The 17,672-nt window shown below is 44.9% G+C and overlaps 1 protein-coding gene across 1 annotated transcript in view; it reads right to left on the bottom strand.

Annotated features, from left to right (window-relative positions):
- MEMO1 (mediator of cell motility 1) overlaps positions 1-15,678 on the bottom strand; it is a 70,922-nt gene extending 55,244 nt beyond the window's left edge. The window contains exons 1-2 of the mRNA XM_082252322.1: positions 15,304-15,678; positions 875-956 (exon numbers count right to left, since the gene is read on the bottom strand). Of these exons, the coding sequence (XP_082108448.1) occupies positions 875-956; positions 15,304-15,364 (143 nt within the window). The 5' untranslated portion in view covers positions 15,365-15,678. The remainder of the gene's footprint in view (positions 1-874; positions 957-15,303) is intronic.
- Positions 15,679-17,672: the final 1,994 nt, after the last annotated feature.

Genomic DNA, 17,672 nt, shown 5'->3' with positions numbered 1-17,672 from the left:
TGATATATATATATATATATATATATATATATATATATATATATATATATATATATACATACACACACACACACATACACATACATACACAGAAATTTTTTGAGCAGCAGCAAAATATGCATAAAACATGCCCATTATTGAATGATCTAAGCAAAACAGTATATTACTTTTAACTGGTCAACTTTTTCATATCATTTAAACATCACCCCCCCCACCAGCCACTTACTAACCTATATTATACTATGTTAACACTGCTTTGTCCCAGCCCAATTCTGACTGACATTTTAACTGTAGTAAATGCAAAATCATCCCAAAGCCATCTAAATTGTATTAGCCCCCGTTCACACTGGTGTTCCACACCCCTCAAGTCGAAGAGATTATGAAAAAGGTTCCTGCACTACTTTATACCAATTTCATTGTGACTAACATAGACTTCTGTTAAATGAAGCACAATTAAATCAGCAGTGCCTAGGCCGGCCCTTTCACACAAACGGACTGACTGGGTCCGCCTGTCAGTTTTTCAGGCGTACCTGATCAGACCATCCATTCTCCTCTATGTGGAGGCAGGTGTAAACAGACATGGGTCAGTTTACACCAGTCTACATCCAATCCGATCTGCTAAAAACAGACGGATGGGGATCTTTCACCTTCTATCTAGGGATACGCTCAGATGGCAGACAGGCAGCCCATTTATATAGGATGGCCTATAGAGGAGTGCGGACTGTGACCACTCTGCATAAGAGAGTGGACACGGACCAGCCATCTGCTGGCTCCGCAGACAGATCCCCTACTGAGCTGGCGGAATCAATCCCAAGTGGAAGGGGCCTAATAGTATGACTCCTAGTATTTTTAAAACAGCATAATCAATACTTACGGTGCAATAATGGCTCTTGCAGGTCTTTTTGAAGTTTGTGCTTGGGACAGCCAACCTTCCAACTGGGCACTCAGCTGGGGCCCTAAAATAATCAGAAACCAAGCCATCAAACTGTGAAAAATAGAAATAATGGAGCACTTATAAACACAAACGGTAACCCAGTGTTACAAAAGGTTTCTTCAGGTGCTACCAACTACATGTATTTCAGACTTTCAGAAGTTTAATGGTCAACATTTTACAAAGTAGCATGCTATTTTTTTTGTCTGACATAGCATGCATAGTTTGGCTACGTTCAGATCTATGTGGTTCCGCGTTTGCCCAGGCACAGCAGGCCATTCATTTGAACGAGCTGCTGTCCCTGAGTTACCTACAAAAAAGGGTACTTTACTTTTTTTTAAAAATGCAGCCAAAAAAAAACCCATCTGTTTCTGCACGTGAGAAATTCTGAACAAACGCTTTTCAGTGCTTAATGGCACCCCTGTTCGTTTTTCATAAGAGCAGTGCATTTTGTGTGCGGCTGTAGGACCACGTGCAATTTAAAAGCACGCCCTACACAGATGTGAACCTAGCCTCGGTGGTACAGAAGATATTTTGACCAACACGAGTTAGGACTACACGAACAGATCTCCAACAATGCAAGATTAACAGAAGCAATGCTTAAAAACGGTCATTAGGGTTATGGGGATTTTAGAATTTCAGCTAAAGCCTAACTAGTCTTAAAAATGCTCCTTAACCCTCATAAAACCTATACTAACTAACCTGTGTAAAAATGATGTGTATACTTACCTATTTTAAGTCTGCTCTGGTCCGGTCACATGATCCATTTTCCCTGTGCCAGCCAGTGATGACTGCAGGGTAGAGAAGGGACGGCTGACAATGGCTGTACCATGGAAGTCTAAAGGTGACATCATTACTCCAAGTCAGACGTGTTCTACATTCCCTTGCAGCCACCACTAGCTGACACAAACAATCACATGACCAGAGCAGGTTCAAAATAGAAAGTACATGCATTTTTTTTTTTTAACAGGTTAGTTAGCATAAGTGTTAGTAGTGAGGAGGGAGCATTTAAGACTAATTAGGCTTGAGCTGGAAGTCTCCTTTAAAGTTGATGATTTTAAATTTAGATAAGAAAGGCACTAAAAGGGAAAAATGTTACTGTAAAAGAAAACCCAGGAAGTTACAGGGGGAGCTAGCTCCACCCTCCCTCACATTCTGGGCTACTGCAGATCGGCAACAACATGATCTGTTGATTTAGCTTAAATGGGCAAACAGGATTAAGTGCACTTCGCTGATCATATGTCTCTTCTGCAATAAAACAAACTCACCACCCTGCTCAGACTTTAGAAAGTAAACAGAATTGCACATGCACAACTCAGGGTACATTTTTGGCACAGTGGCTTGGTGCTGGGGTGAATGAACTTCTGCACATGCATAAAAATTAAGTCATCCCGCACCAGCCAATCAAGACAGCCAAAAACCCAAAGAGAGGGATCAACGTTCAGGAGGGACCCCATGAATGTTGGTATTTGCAGAGCTTACTTCCACTTTAAAGAGCAGGGCTCTATTGAAAGAAAATCTAGGCTAAGCAATTCTAGGTTTTTCCATTGTTTCTGGGGATTTAGCTCTGTCACGAGTGAAGCATGAAAGCAATTACAGCCTCTAGGATTCTCCCATGAGATTTCCTTTTAATATGCATTATGTTCTAAAGCTAAAAAGGGAGCCATAAAAAAACATTTTTCTTCTAAACCAGACCCTTCGAATAACCCTGCTGTCTGTACCCACCCACTTTAGTATCATTGACAGTAAGTTCAAGCAATTCTGTGAGAATGCTTGCCACTGTAAGCCATCAAATGCTGAAAAGAAAAACAGTTTTTAGATTTAAGTTTCCATTTTCCAAAAGGATGCCACATGACATTTGTCAGTCTATAACCATATTGAGAAACTAGATGGGGGGAGAGGAGGACCTGAGCTATCCCTGTACTCAAGGAGACATCATGGTGTATGCTTCAGTAGCAGACAAGCCCTTGTATACTCTTCTATACAACATTAGCTTTTTTTCCTCTTCCAGACAAGCATCACAATCTCAACTGTTTTGTTAATAAGAAGCTCCAGTCTTCCAAAAACAAAAAAATGTAAGGACACGTACCTGTCCAGGGATCCAGAGGATTCTTCAATCGGCTTCGAGTGCAGGCACCGGCATTGTAAGTAAGGGAAACCGGCAGTAAAACCTTCTGGCTTCACAGCTAGTTTCCTACTGCGAATGCACGATTTGGGCTAAGTTTACGATTTCGTTTTTTAAAATGCAATGAAATTTTTTTTCCCTAGAAAAATTGCGTTTAAAAGACCGCTGTGCAAATACCGTGTGACAAATATTGCAACGACCGCCATTTTATTCTTCAGAGTCTTCTCTCTCTATATATATATATATATATATATATATATATATATATATATATATATATATATATATATATATATATATATATTTATTTATTTTTTTTTTTTTTTGGGGGGGGGGGGGGGTTTAAGTAATTTTGTACCATAAAAAAATGTTTTTACAAGCAGAATCCCAAGGGTATAAAATGGTGGGTGTAACATTTTTAGGTCACACAATATGTCACAATATTTGCGCAGCAGTTTTTTTTTCAAACGCTAAATTTTTTTAGTTTTATAATTAGTTCCTTCACTGCCATTTGTGGGGAAACCTCAAACATGTGGTGTAATCGCTATTTAGATATGCTAAATTAGTATTCACATTTGCACGTGAGCGCTTTAACTATTTAAAAAAAAAAAAAAAAAAAAAAAAGTTTAATTTTAACAAATCTTTTTTTCATCTTTTATTGCTATTTAGAAGGGATGAACAACATCCATAGCATGGGCCAGGACAGGTCCTCCTTATGGAGAGATCTGGAGTCTATTGGACCCTAGATCTCTCCTCTGTCCTCTGTCCACCAAAGCATCTGAAGAAACCAGGATTGGTTTCATCAGATGCTTGTTCTAGATGGAAATGACTTGCTTTTAAAAAGGACAATAACTGGAAGTGACAAACTCCTCGTAATTTCTGTTTTCTGACGTCAGACAGTGGGAGGATCATCAGCCCCCTCACGTCACCTATAAAAGTATTCAAGCGGCTTCTTAGCTGCTAGGATTACTTTTAAATTGAAGGGAATAGACGGCCTTTAAAAAAAATATATGATCTCGATCATTGCTGCAGCGATGGTTCACAAATGGTTAAAAACATCAGTCATCTAAAAAGACCATTTTCATAGTCTCAAACAGTGCAAAGTGAAACAACCAATCAGGTTTGGTATTGATGAAACCATATTGATGCATTGATCCAGATATTTTGCTACAGTTACTGGTAAAGGTTCTGTGGAAATATGGGTTTTTCATCTCGCTGATCTTTAATTCATTGGCATCTCCAGATCCCTAGGTTAAAAAAAAAAAAAAAAAAAAGAAGATTTAAAAAGAAGGGGGGGGGGGAGCAGGTTTAGCCATGTTTGGTTTCTAATCAGGTCCCAGATGCACAGAACTCAATTTTCTCTGAAGGCATCTAAACTGACTGCATCCAATTATACATATATGCCAGTGTGAATGAGGCCCAAGGTGTCATTCAGATGGCTGGTAAAAACAGATGGCAGAGTTGCAGTATTACCACTCTTCTTTCCCCCCCAAGCTATAAAATAACAGATGGACAGGGCTGTTTACATGCCAATACATTTTTAACTTGTGGTACAGTTTGACAAGTGGCACCACTTGTCAAACTCGCCCACTGAGTTCAATGGGTCCATGCCGCAACCTGTGTGAAGGAAAAAGGGGGAGAAGAGATCCAGCTCAGTGCACAGCTTTCTCTCTTCTCCCCTCTTCACACAGGGACTTGGGCAGCAGCAGCAGGAGCCATTGGCCCCTACTGCTGTCAAACATATGCATTTAGAAGGAAGCGGGGGGGCGGCTCCCATAGGCACACACAGCTCAGGAAAGAGAGTACACACTGTGCAGCACGCCAAGAAGAGGAGCCAAGATCGACAGTGGTGGACCCAAAAAAGGAGGAGGATAGGGGCTGCTTTGTGCAAAGCCACTGCACAGAGCAGGCAAGTGTGATTTTTTTTTTTTTTTTAATACCCTTTACTAACAAAAATGTTGTGCTGATCATCTCCTGCAACCAATCAGCTGCAGGCAATGATGGGTATATTTTGATAGCAACATGTGCAGGTGTCAGAATACAATGTCACGGCAGGGCGGGGTTCCTCCATCCAGCTTGTTTGTATATATGGACCAATCTGTTGTATGGCCAGCTTATAGGCTGGTATACACAGGCCGAATATCAGCTGGCTCAACAGAAACTGGCTGACATTCGGCCAGTATGTACAGCAGCCTTTCCAACCTCTGGTAAATGGGAGTGCTGGAAAACCAGCAGCCCATCAGTGCTGGAAACAAATGACCAGTGTATTCTGGTGGGGGACTCGTGGAACACAATAGCTCAGCGGGGAGATTGCTGTTAACATCGCATAGTTCGTACAGCAAGCTTCTCAGTTTTTTCTGTTTAGTCCGCTAGGTTGAAAAAAAAAAAAACGACCTGTGTGTACCAGGCATAAGAGAGAGCGTGATAACACAGGAAGACAATTGGGAGACAGAACAGAGTGTTCCTGTTGAATGGTGACAAGGCCTTCATAGGCAGGATAACCAGTATTAAAAAGGATGAAAAAAATGGAAATCAGCAACAACAAGCATTAGGAGAAGGGTAGACAATTTGAGGAGGGGGGTTTAGATACACTTTAAAATCCATCTATTCTCAGTCGCTAAAATTTCATAAAAGCTTTAACGTGTTAATGCAACTCCAACATGTTTTCAATTGATCCTGCAATGAATGTTCTTGTTATGTCCATTTCTTCCAACTGTGCTCCTGCTTTGTCACACTGTCGCATGTGCCCCTGATGAAGATTAGTCTTGTCTATATTCCCATCGCACACGTTCCTGGAAATTAGGGCTCATCAATGGTGGGTGATGCAGCCATTAGCAGCTGGATTCTGGAGACATCAAGAACATGTTCATATTCGCCAGCACACCATGGATCTACAATCACTATCCAAAGGCTTTTATTGCAGAGAGATCACATCATAAAGACAAGTGCAACAATCTGGAGCCGTGCAGTACCTCTTTATCAGGCATGTGTGTCAGCACATGCCTGAGGAAGGGGTCCTGCGCGACTACAAAACGTTGCACTTTTTTTTTCTGAATCAGAAAAAGTTTATTATAAAAAAAATACAAATAAAGAACCAGCAACACGACAGTCCGATACATTCCATAGAAAGCATTTTGACATTTTACAGTGATAATCATATCTATGTAGAACCAAGCGTACACACTATTGCTCCCAAATAGGAGCAGTGCATCAACCTCCAATCCACCAACCAGTAAACTTATCATCCTATCCAGCATTACTTCCGGTATCCCGCACAATATGCATACCGTGAACCACTCTTTGAATTGTCAGTTCCTGTGGACCAAGGCCAGGAGTGACCAGCCACATTCCCCACACCTTTTCAAATTTACCCGGACACCCACGTCAAATATATGACCCCTTAAGATTATAGCATCTCCCACAGCTGATATGCATGTTTTATGTGATGGGGGGTGGTCAACAAATTTCCACATTATTAGGATTAAGCGCCTAGCAAGAAACAGAGCCCTACCGATCGCCAACCTAATATGCTCCACCTCCTCCAAGATATTTAGCAAACAGCATTTAGAATCCACTGGAATGCTCACTCCAAATACTAAGCACTTGTCTTTATGATGTCATCTCTCTGCAATAAAAGTCTTTGGATGGCGATTGTAGATCCCCATGGTGTGCTGGTGAATATGTACACTACATTGGTGGAGATTACAAGCAGCAATGCTGACGCATACAGGAGGTATAGTCCAACACCTGGCCAATTAAAGGTAAACTGTGCCCCCCAACTATTTGTAGATGGTGTCCTTCCCTCAGCCGGGGGGAGTATAGGCTAGGTCTGCACTCCCACCCCCCCCCCTCCCCCACCCCCAGGGGCTAAGGAAGCAGTGACAGGCAGGCTGGAGCAGTGGGATGGGGACATACATGAAATTATGGTGCACCATTCCCCCACCTCACACACCACTCAGCTGCAGACCTGGCACTCTTAAGCTGGATACACACTATACAACTTTTGCTGTTAGATTTCCTTTAGATTTACCTTTAACTATGTAGTGCTAGGGTTTGCCTGATTGCATACAAATTAAAAGGGTTTAGATTTGACCTGATATTAGATGGTTTATATGGTAAATCTAAAGGAATAAATCTAAAGACAATTGTATAGCGTGTATGGCCCATTACTCAATGTCAGATAGATGTGTGCCGGGTGACTGCAACGAGGAGGCTGACAGTGGCAGAAGTCGAGCAGTGCATCCTATAGATGTGCTGAAAGTGACGAGGCAGCCGGTTCCGATTGGTCAGCACCATCCATGTGACGGTGCTCACCAACTAGATCGCCTATTGTCCGTACACTGAGAAGTATGGATAGGAGCTGCAGGGATTTCAAATCTCTGAAGCAGCGCCCCGAAGCCTGATAGCAGACAGCTGAAATCCTAGGTGCCCGGACTCAGTTTCTAGTCGCCAATGCGACCTGAAGCCTGAGATTTGTGGGGCCCTATAATAGACTGAAAGGGGGAGGGTAGCCTGTGTAAAGATAGGCCAGTGAGGAGGGAGTTGCAGTAGTCAAGAGATAGATATACAGTGCAGAACAAAAGTTTGGACAACCCTTCTCATTCAAAGAGTTTTCTTTATTTTTATGACTATGAAAATTGTAGTCACACTTCAAGAAGTAGTCATCTGAAATGGTTTTCACTTCATAGGTGTGCCCTGCTAGGTTTAAGAAGTGTCATTTCTTGCCTTATAAATGGGGTTGGGACCATCAGGTGGGTTGTGCAGAAGTCAGGTGGATACACAGCTGATACTCCTACTGAACAGACTGTTAGAATTTGTATTATGGCAAGAAAAAAAGCAGCTAAGTACAGGAAAACGAGTGGCCATCATTACTTTAAGAAATGAAGGTCAGTCAGTCCGAAAAATGGGAAAACTTTGAAAGTGTCCTCAAGTGCAGTCACAAAAACCATCAAGCGTTACATAGAAACTGGCTCACATGCGGACCGCCCCAGGAAAGGAAGACCAAGAGTCACGTCTGCTGCGGAGGATAAGTTCATCCGAGTCACCAGCCTCAGAAATCGAAGGTTAACAGCAGCTCAGATTAGAGACCAGGTCAATGGCACACGGAGTTCTAGCAGCAGACACATCTCTAGAACAACTGTTAAGAGGAGACTGTGTGAATCCGGGATGCTATTCCATCCGGTTTGCGTTTAGTTGGACCATCATTTATTTTTCAACAGGACAATGACCCCAAACACCTCCAGGCTGTGTAAGGGCTATTTGACCAAGAAGGAGAGTGATGGGGTGCTGCGCCAGATGACCTGGCCTCCACGGTCACCGGACCTGAACCCAATCGAGATGGTTTGGGGTGAGCTGGACCGCAGAGTGAAGGCAAAAGGGCCAACAAGTGCTAAGCATCTCTGGGAACTCCTTCCAAGACTGTCGGAAGACCACATCAGGTGACTACTTCTTGAAGTGTGACTCTACAATTTTCATAGTCATGAAAATAAAGAAAACTCTTTGAATGAGAAGGTGTGTCCAAACTTTTGGTCTGTACTGTGTGTATATATATATATATATATATATATATATATATATATATATATATATATATATATATATATATATATATATATATATATAAAACCAAGGAGTGAATAAGCGGTTTTGTGGTGTCGTTAGGAAGAGGCAAGTTCTGGGTATGTTATGGAGGTTAAGGCAGAAAGATTTAATCAAATATGGGATGTGGGGCACAAAGGAGAGTTAAGGGTCTAGGATTACACCTAGCATGCGCAAAGGGACCAATAATTGTGCTGTTGATCTTAATAGGAAAGTCATGGAGGGGGGGGGTTTAATATATTACAAGCTCAGTTCTAAAAAGATTTAGTTTGAGGAAGTGGTGTGACATCCATACTGATATGTCACTCAGAAAATTTGTGATATGTGAGGAGACCAAGGCGGTGAACTGGGGGAGTAGAGAGACCTGGGTGTTTAGCAGTTAGGTGGTCATTACTGAGTTTTAGTGGAAGGTTTCAGTGGAACATTGTGGGTGAAAGCAGACTGCAGGGGTCAAGAAGGTTACCATCAATGAGGTAGCAACTCATGGTTGTTGACAATGTGTTCAAGAACCTTCGAGGCAAACAGGAGCAGAGATTGATCTTATGTTATTCAAACAGGTGAGATCCAGTCCCCCCCCCCCTTCCCCCAAGTATGGGGGTAACCAGCGCATGTTTGAGCGAGGAGGGAAAGATGCCAGAGAAGAGGGAAATATTGAAGACTCTGTGGGTTAGAGAGTTTAGGATAAAGCAGGAAGGAAGCCACAGTAATTGTGAGATGTCCGGTGGTGAGGTGGGCCTCAGAAAGGAGTTCACCAACTCCCTTAGAGATAGCAGGGTCGAATGAGGAATATATTGAGTGTGGCGTTGAACCTGGTATGCGAATTGTGTCAATCTTGTTTTTGAAAGGACTGGCCAATCTCCTAGGCAGTACATAGGTTAGTGAGTGGAGGATGAAGGAGAGACTTAGGAGTAGAAAAGAGTTGATGAGAACTGGAGGGCATGGAGAGAGAAGAGCGAGTGTATTCAGGGAGGAGGAGTAAGTTGTTGTAGACCAAAGTGGCCAGGGCAGGACAGGGGTGCAATTCTGTCAAAGGCGGTCAGTAGCAGAGTGAAGGGAAGGGTTGAGGTGGCAAAGGTTTCTAGGAGTAACATCTTTCCCAGCAAGGAGTATTATCTCCAAGGGTTAGAAAGGCTGGATCCATTTCTTTTTCATGGATAGTGTAGGACCCACTGATAATGGGGTACTTTGACGTAGTGGTGGGCTTGAGCACTATATGGCCATATGGTGGGACCAAATCCCCATTTTTATCTATGGATTGTCTTCAAATTTGGTAGTAATTTCTTTTGCATGTGTGCGCTATTCTTTTTTAATATACATGTCTTTTGGTTCATAGCTACACCAGCTTTAGAAATACATGGATATGCTCCCCCAATTTTTTTGCTTGTTTTCTAGGAGTAACTGTTTGCTGGTTAGAGGCATAGGAGGTTGGAGAGAGTGAGAGAAACTGATAAGGTTGTGATCAGAGAGGAAAAGATGTTGGAGAGATTGCACAGAGTGCAGAGGTGGGAGAATATGAGGTAGAGTGTTGCCATTGGACTAAGTTCAGGTTTGTGTCCATTGCCTTTGTGGGAAGAGAGGTAAGGTTAAGTGGCAGAGGTGTCAACACTGATGGGAATGTTAAAATCAGAGGACGATGGCAGGTACTTCAGAGAAGAGAAAGTAGGGTAGACATGCAGAGAAGTCCTTAAGAAAGTTTTACACTTGTCCAGGAGAATGGTAAAGGACTGCAATCCTCAAACTGTAGAAAAAAAAAAAAAAAAAGTTGACTACAGTGCACTTCATCCAGTTGCAATTTAGATCTACTGTAGCACCTCTACCCATCCACTCATCTCCTTTTACCCTGACAACTAGACACAGGTGGGCAATCAGTATCAGATGCACTCTGCTGCAGCAAATCAAGAGTCCTAAGCAAAGATACAAAGCCCGACAGCTTCTAGCCAGCTAATTAGACATTACCAAGGTCATTTGATCACCAGGCTTTCGCCCAAATCCCACATAATCACTAGGCTTCTTCTGGAAGTAGAAAAATCTCAAAACCTCAGCAAAAGTCACTGCAATGTAACCAGCAGATTTAGGCCTCATGCACACTGGATGTTTTTGCAGCTGCTTCTAGGGGTGTCAGCCATTTTTTTTCCTGCCTCTAAACAATCTCTCCATGTTAACCTACACTACCAAAAGTATTGGGACGGCTGCCTTTACACGCACATGGCCTGTAATGACATCCCAGTCTTAGTCCACAGGGTTCAATATTGAGTTGGCCCACCCTTTGCAGCTATAACAGCTTCAACTCTTCTGGGAAGGCTGTCCACACGATTTAGTACCGTCTATGGGAATGTTTGACCATACTCCCAGAAGCACATTTGTGAGGTCAGGCACTGATGTGGACGAGAAGGCCTGGTTTGTAGACTCTGCTCCAATTCATACCAACTGTGTTCGATCAGGTTGAGGTCAGGATTCTGGAGGCCAGTCAGGTTTTTCTACCTCAAACTAGCATCAATGTCTTTATGGACCTTGTTTGTGTACTACTGCGCAGTCATGTTGGAACAGGAAGGGGCTATCCCCAAACTGTTCCCACAGTTGGGAGAATGAAATTGTCCAAAATGTCTTGGTATGCTGACATCTTAAGAATTCCCTTCACTGGAACTAAGGAGCAAAGACCAACCCCTGAAAAACAACCCTGCACTATAATCCCCCCTCCACCAAATTATTTGGACCGGTGCACAAAGCAAAGTCCATAAAGAGATGGATGAGAGAGTTTGGGATGGAGGAACTTATCTGGCCTGCACAGAGTTCCAACCTCAACCCAATAGAAAACATTTGGGATGAATTTGAGCAGAAAATACAATCCAGGCCTTCTCGTCCACATCACTGCCTGACCTCACAAATGCGCTTCTGGAAGAAAAAGGTCAAACATTCCAATAGAAACACTAAACCTTGTGAACAGCTTTCCCAGAAGAGATGAATCTGGTATAGCTGCAAAGGGTGGGCCAACTCAATTTTAAACCCTACGGACTAAGACTGGGATGCCATTACAGGCCATGTGCGTGTAAAGGAAGGTGTTCCAATACTTTTGGTAATATAGTGTATGTGTCCATACACACAGACTTTTAGCAGCATTTAGTGGCAGGGGCTTTTAAAGGCAGGAAAAAATCCCAGTGTGTCCAGGAGCAGCGTTTTAGCAGGGAAAAGAAAAAAAACGCTCGATACTGCTAAATACGCAATAGGCGTGCCAAGCACTTGAGCGTTAATTCATTTCAAAGGCCAGAAAACATTATTATTCTGGCCAATTGAATTAACGTCCAAGCTCTTGACGCCTGTAAAAGCTTTAGACACTTTTATGAGCATCAGACTTTTTTTCTGCCAAAACAGCTGCCAGGAGAAAAGGCTTCTAGGAGAGTTTCCAAAACATTCTATGTGCATGAGGCCTTACCAGCAGCTTTTCCTACACAAAGCTTTGTACTTCCAGCAGAAGCAGTAATGTTGGGGCAGAGAGACCATCAATGCAGGTGCCACACAATTCTCACAATCAGACACCTGTGGAAAGGAAGACTTTCTAGTCCTATTGCAGAAATGTCTTTGCATAGGACTGTCAAATTGCTATAGCAGAGAAAGTACTTGTAATATAGGTTGCCATTCTGTATTTAGCTGTCAGGGTAGGACATGCTAAAAGGAGTCAAATCAGCACCAGGAACACTGGTGACACTTTTCGGGCTCATTTAGATCTATGCATGGTTATAGAGGTGCATTTTTGCAGCATTAGGTAAGGGCATTGTGTGTCAATGCGTGTTAACACATGCTTTTGACTTGAGAGTGGACAGCGTTAACAGCCATTGACCAAGCCTTATTAATACCTGCTGCCAACTCATCAAAACACAAGCTCATGTTTCCTGTGGAATTGCTGGAATTCAATTTGTGAGCTGCCCCATTTGGATGTTAAAACTTCCATTGAAAATAAATTAAAGGCGACGGGTTGAAAAATTGTTGGAAGAACACTGACTGCATCCAGTCAGTCGCAGTCGCTGTTCGGGTAGTGATGCAGCCATGGGTGCTGACTGTCTATGGCTACGTGCACATGGTAGGTTTGGCCCATCGATATAAAGTCCTGGAGTTTTGGGAGCCACAGATGCAGCATACAGCCACCCATCGATATAAAGTCCTGGAGTTTTGGCAGCCACAGATGCAGCATACAGCCGCCCATCGATATAAAGTCCTGGAGTTTTGGGAGCCACAGATGCAGCATACACCCGGCTGCCAGCAGGCTATTATAATAATAGGCCATTTGTGGTGGCTGGAAGCTCTGAGCGGTAAATCGCATTTAGGGCTGTGTACATCAATTTCAAGAATTCCTGCTTTTGGGGTGTATGGCCCCAAACAGGAGTACTGCTTAATACAGTGTTTAGCTGGTCGGATTTTCATAGGCTGTGGGCTGCATACCACACATAGGCCTCCTGGGTGACCAGACAGTAAGATTTCACATGCTGGATCACACTGTACAAGACAACTAAATATAGGTGGCAGGGGAGATTAGTTATAGCATGAATGAAAAAATAAATAAATCTATGCATGTATGGCTTGCTTTATATGCCTTTTCATACATTTCCATTCACTTCTAGAGGCATCCAAATGCAAAAAAAAGAAAAAAATGACCAGGTCATTTTTCTCAAAAACACACTGCACTGCTAGGATGGGAACAGGTGTGATCTTTATTAAAGTGAACCACAACACACATGCTGTAGAAACAGTTTAAACAGGCTTTCAATCTTCCAAGTCGCTTATATACAGAATAATCCCACTACAAGTCTGTCTCCCAACGTGCCGCCTTCCCCCCCTCCCCACCACACACTCCAAGTCTCATAAGATGCAGTGAAAGGGTCTCTTTAGTGAGTATTAAGATGAGTGGGGGGGGTTTAGTTGGCACTTCCATCATCCTGCCATGTCTCCCATTCAATATAGCTGCCACACACACACACACACACTGTACAATGGGTGCATTTCCATCCTGTCACATCTCCCTCATCCAACATAATCACACTATTTCCCAGTTCCCACCATACCCCACATCTACTGCTCTCATAGTGGAATGTGGTGACAGGGACTCTTTGGTGGGTATAACAACCAGTGTGTGTGTGTGGGGGGGGGGGGTGCACTTGCATCCTGCCATGTCACTCCTGTCACCCTCACATAATATATCCAGCTCTGGTGGTAAGATCAGGGGACAGGGACTATGGTCAGTATAAACAACACTACACAGTAGGTGCATTTCCATCCTGTAACGCCAATCAGCCCTCCATCATCCTCCTCGCACTCCATCCCTCTACAACCCTAAAGAGTCCACCCCCTCCCTTTTTTACAATAGGATGTGGCAACAGTCTCTTCAGTGAGTATAAAGACCAGCAGGGGGTGCGCTTGCATCCTCATCCAACATAAGGACACTCTAGGTCTCCTGCTCTCAGGATAGGATGTAATGACAGGGTCTCCTTGGTCAGTACAAAGCCCAGAGAGGGATGCTTTTCCATCCTGCCATGTCACTCAACACCCCCCATCACCCCAAAACATTCACACTCTATGCCCCCCCATAAAATCACCTTCCATGTCTCCTGCACTCAGCAGGATATGGTGACAGGTGTCTAATCAGTACAAAGCCCTGTGGATGGCACACATCCATCCTGCCATTACACTCAGCCTCCCATCACCCTCATACAGTATAATCCCATTTCTGTGTGTCCCCCCAGCCAATTCTCCCACTGCCCCCCATCCCCAATGCCATGTGTACAGCTCTCAAGGTAGGATGTGGTGACCTGGACAGTGGGTGCTTTTCCATCCTGCAACTCTGCTATCTAGTTAGCAATGACAGGTGTCTCTAATCAGCATAAAGCCGGGGGGGGGGGGGGCATTTCCATCCTGCAGTGTCAACATAATCACACTTATGTGTCTCCCACACACTCCATACACCTGGCTTCCATAGTGACAGGGTTTCTTTAGTGAATAGAAAGTCCAGTAGGGGGGGGGGCGCACTTCCATCCCACCATGTCACTATGCCTCCCCATCATTCACGCAATCACTAGGTGTCTCCCAAACCCTCCATGCCTCTGGGTTCCAAAGTAGGATGCGGTGACAGGGTCTCTTTAGTGAGTAGAAAATCCAGTGGGGGGGGGGGGGGCGCACTTCCATCCTGCCATGTCACTATGCCTCCCCATCCAACATAATCCCTCTATGTGTCTCCCACACCCTCCATGCTTCTGGCTTCCATAGTAGGATGCGGTGACAGGGTTTCTTTAGTGAATAGAAAGTCCAGTAGGGGGGCGCAATTCCATCCTGCCATGTCACTATGCCTCTTCATCATTCACATAATCCCTCTATGTGTCTCCCACACCCTCCATGCCTCTGGCTTCCATAGTAGGATGTGGTGACAGGGTCTCTTCAGTGAGTAGAAAGCCCAGCAGAGGGCGCACTTCCATCCTGCCATGTCACTATGCCTCCCCATCATTCACATAATCCCTCTATGTGTCTCCCACACCCTCCATGCCTCTGGCTTCCATAGTAAGATGTGATGACAGGGTCTCCTTAGTGAGTAGAAAGCCCAGTAGGGGGCGCACTTCCATACACAGTACTCCCATCCCCGCCTCCATGTCTCCCTTCCCCCCGGTACCTGAGGCGGTGTACCAGCTCCCGGCGTGGCTCGCATCCCTGCACAGCGCTCGGTTGGACATCTTGGTACCGGAGCCGCCTATGGTGTGTCCCCGGGCAGTGCGGGCTGCGTGTCCGGCGCCGTGTGCGATGTTAGGAGGGCTGAGCGGCCTGCCGGGCCGGGCACAGGGAGGAGCGCTGACACTAATAACAGGAAGGGTGGGCTCCCCCGGTCACATCTAGGTTGGGAGGCTGGGGCCACATCTGTTTCCGGCCGGACACAGGGGGAGCAGTCTCCGCGGGAGACCACCGGCCTGGCCTTCTATACTGACTGCGCCCAGCTTGCTGACAGGGCGGACAGAGCGGCTCGCTCTGACTGGAGCTGAATGAAAAGTGTGGGCTGACTGGGAGCGGTGTGGGACTGAAGGCCTCTCACACCGGCTAAAAGTGCTCTGACTGGGAGGCGGCCAGTGCAAACGCTTTAGTGGTTTGTCCCTTCTGAGCTGCGGTGGAGGAAGAGGTTATGTGGGCGGGGCAGTCCGTGATTGGTTCACGGTATTGGTTGCGTCGTCGGTGACTGGGCGGGGTATTGGTGACGTCAGGAGCCGGGTGGTCTGCCGGAGATTGGTCAGAAGGGTCTGGGCACGATACCCAGGGTGCATTCCTAGGACTAATAATGGAGGGGGTGGAGCGCCCATGGCGAGGCCTGATTGGACAGCTAGTCTCTAGGGGGAAGAGGGCAGATTTGGGTGTTAGTTGGCAAAGTTAGGGCTTTTGTTCTGCTTCTCCATGCAAGTCAATGGAGACTATGGGAAAAGAAAACCTGCCTGAAGCAAGTCACTTGCACCTGACAATGAAGTCTGAATGATGTCAGAAGCTTCTCTAACTGATGCCATTGACACAACTCCTTAGGCCGTTCTTGGCTTTGAGGAAAGAAGCACTAGCATGCTTTGCAAAGGGGCTTTGTTCACATAGCTACTGGGACTGATCATAAACAAATGTGTTGTGCTGTCTCTTTAAAAAAGGCCCCCTTCACATAGGGCAGGGGGTCCTCACACTACGGCCCTCCAGCTGTTGCAGAACTACACATTCCATGAAGCATTGTAAAACTCTGACAATCACAGACATGACTAGGCATGATGGGAATTGTAGTTCCTGAACAACTGGAGGGCCATAGTTTGAAGGCCCCTGACAAAGGGGATCTGATCAGGTCCACCTGTCAGTTTTACAGGTGATCAGAAGGTCCATTCATTCCCATTGACAAGCGGGTGTGAACAGACTGTGTCCATTTATACCCACCTAGGTCCGATCTGGCCTGTAAAAAAAAAAAAAATGGAAGTGGTACCATCCTCTTCCATTTAGGTGGATCAATCGGAGGGCAGTCAGGTGTAAAGGTCCTTTCACATGGTCTTTTCGCCCGGCGGACTCAGTTTTGCTCAGCAGGGATCGATCCGCCGATCCCGGCTGAGCAGGCAGATGATAGCTCTGTCTCCGCTTACTTTGCAGAGACGGAGCTGTCAGATCCCTGCTCTCCTCTATGGGAAATCGGATGAAAACAGACTGCCTGTCTGTGTTCATCCGATCCGATCCTCCAGATGGGGGAAAATAGGGTTTCCATCCATCTGGATTTCACGGACCACATCGGATCGGAGAGCAGTGAGTGTCAGCGGACATGTCAGCGCTGACATCCACTGCGCCATAGAGGTGCATGGAGCATCCGATCAGGTCTGCCTGAAAAACTGACAGGCAGACCTGATCGGAAAGCCCATGTAAAAGGGGCCTAAGGCCTCTTTCACATGACCATTCTGATCAGGTCCACCTGTCAGTTTTTCAGTTGATCGGAAAGGTCCATGCATTTCTATTGACAGGTGGGTGTAAACAGACTTGTGTCCATTTATACCCACCTACCTCTGGGTCCGATTTGGTCTATTAAAAAAAAGAATGGAAAGGGATCCATCCTCTTCCGTTGCCCATCTAGTGCACCTGTTGTTAATTTCATAAACACCAAAACAGCTGAAACTGATTAACAACCCCCTCTGCTACTTAACTGACCAGATCAATATCCCAGGAGTTTTATTGAGTTGATGCTATACTCTGATTAAAAAGTGTTCCTTTAAGATTTTTGAGCAATGTACATGCCCCTTGCATTAATGGACTACAGGGCAGAGAAAGTCTCTGCCTATGATTGGCTGTCCGTTTTGACAGCTGTCCAATGGGATAGCTCAGGCAGGTTCAGACTCATGTCTGAACCTGCCTCAGCTCATCATTAATGTGGGAACAATGAACTGGTGATCACTCCTGAACACAAGCAGTTCACATCCAGAAGTGATCATCTGTCCCTAACCACAGGAAATCTCTCCATTTATGATTACATCCAAACACTCATGGACA

Source organism: Pelophylax lessonae, assembly GCF_965119305.1.
Source record: "Pelophylax lessonae genome assembly, chromosome: 3".
Classification (NCBI taxonomy): domain Eukaryota; kingdom Metazoa; phylum Chordata; class Amphibia; order Anura; family Ranidae; genus Pelophylax; species Pelophylax lessonae.
Note: the sequence above shows the minus strand (reverse complement) of the source record. Positions and strands in the feature narration are given on the sequence as shown.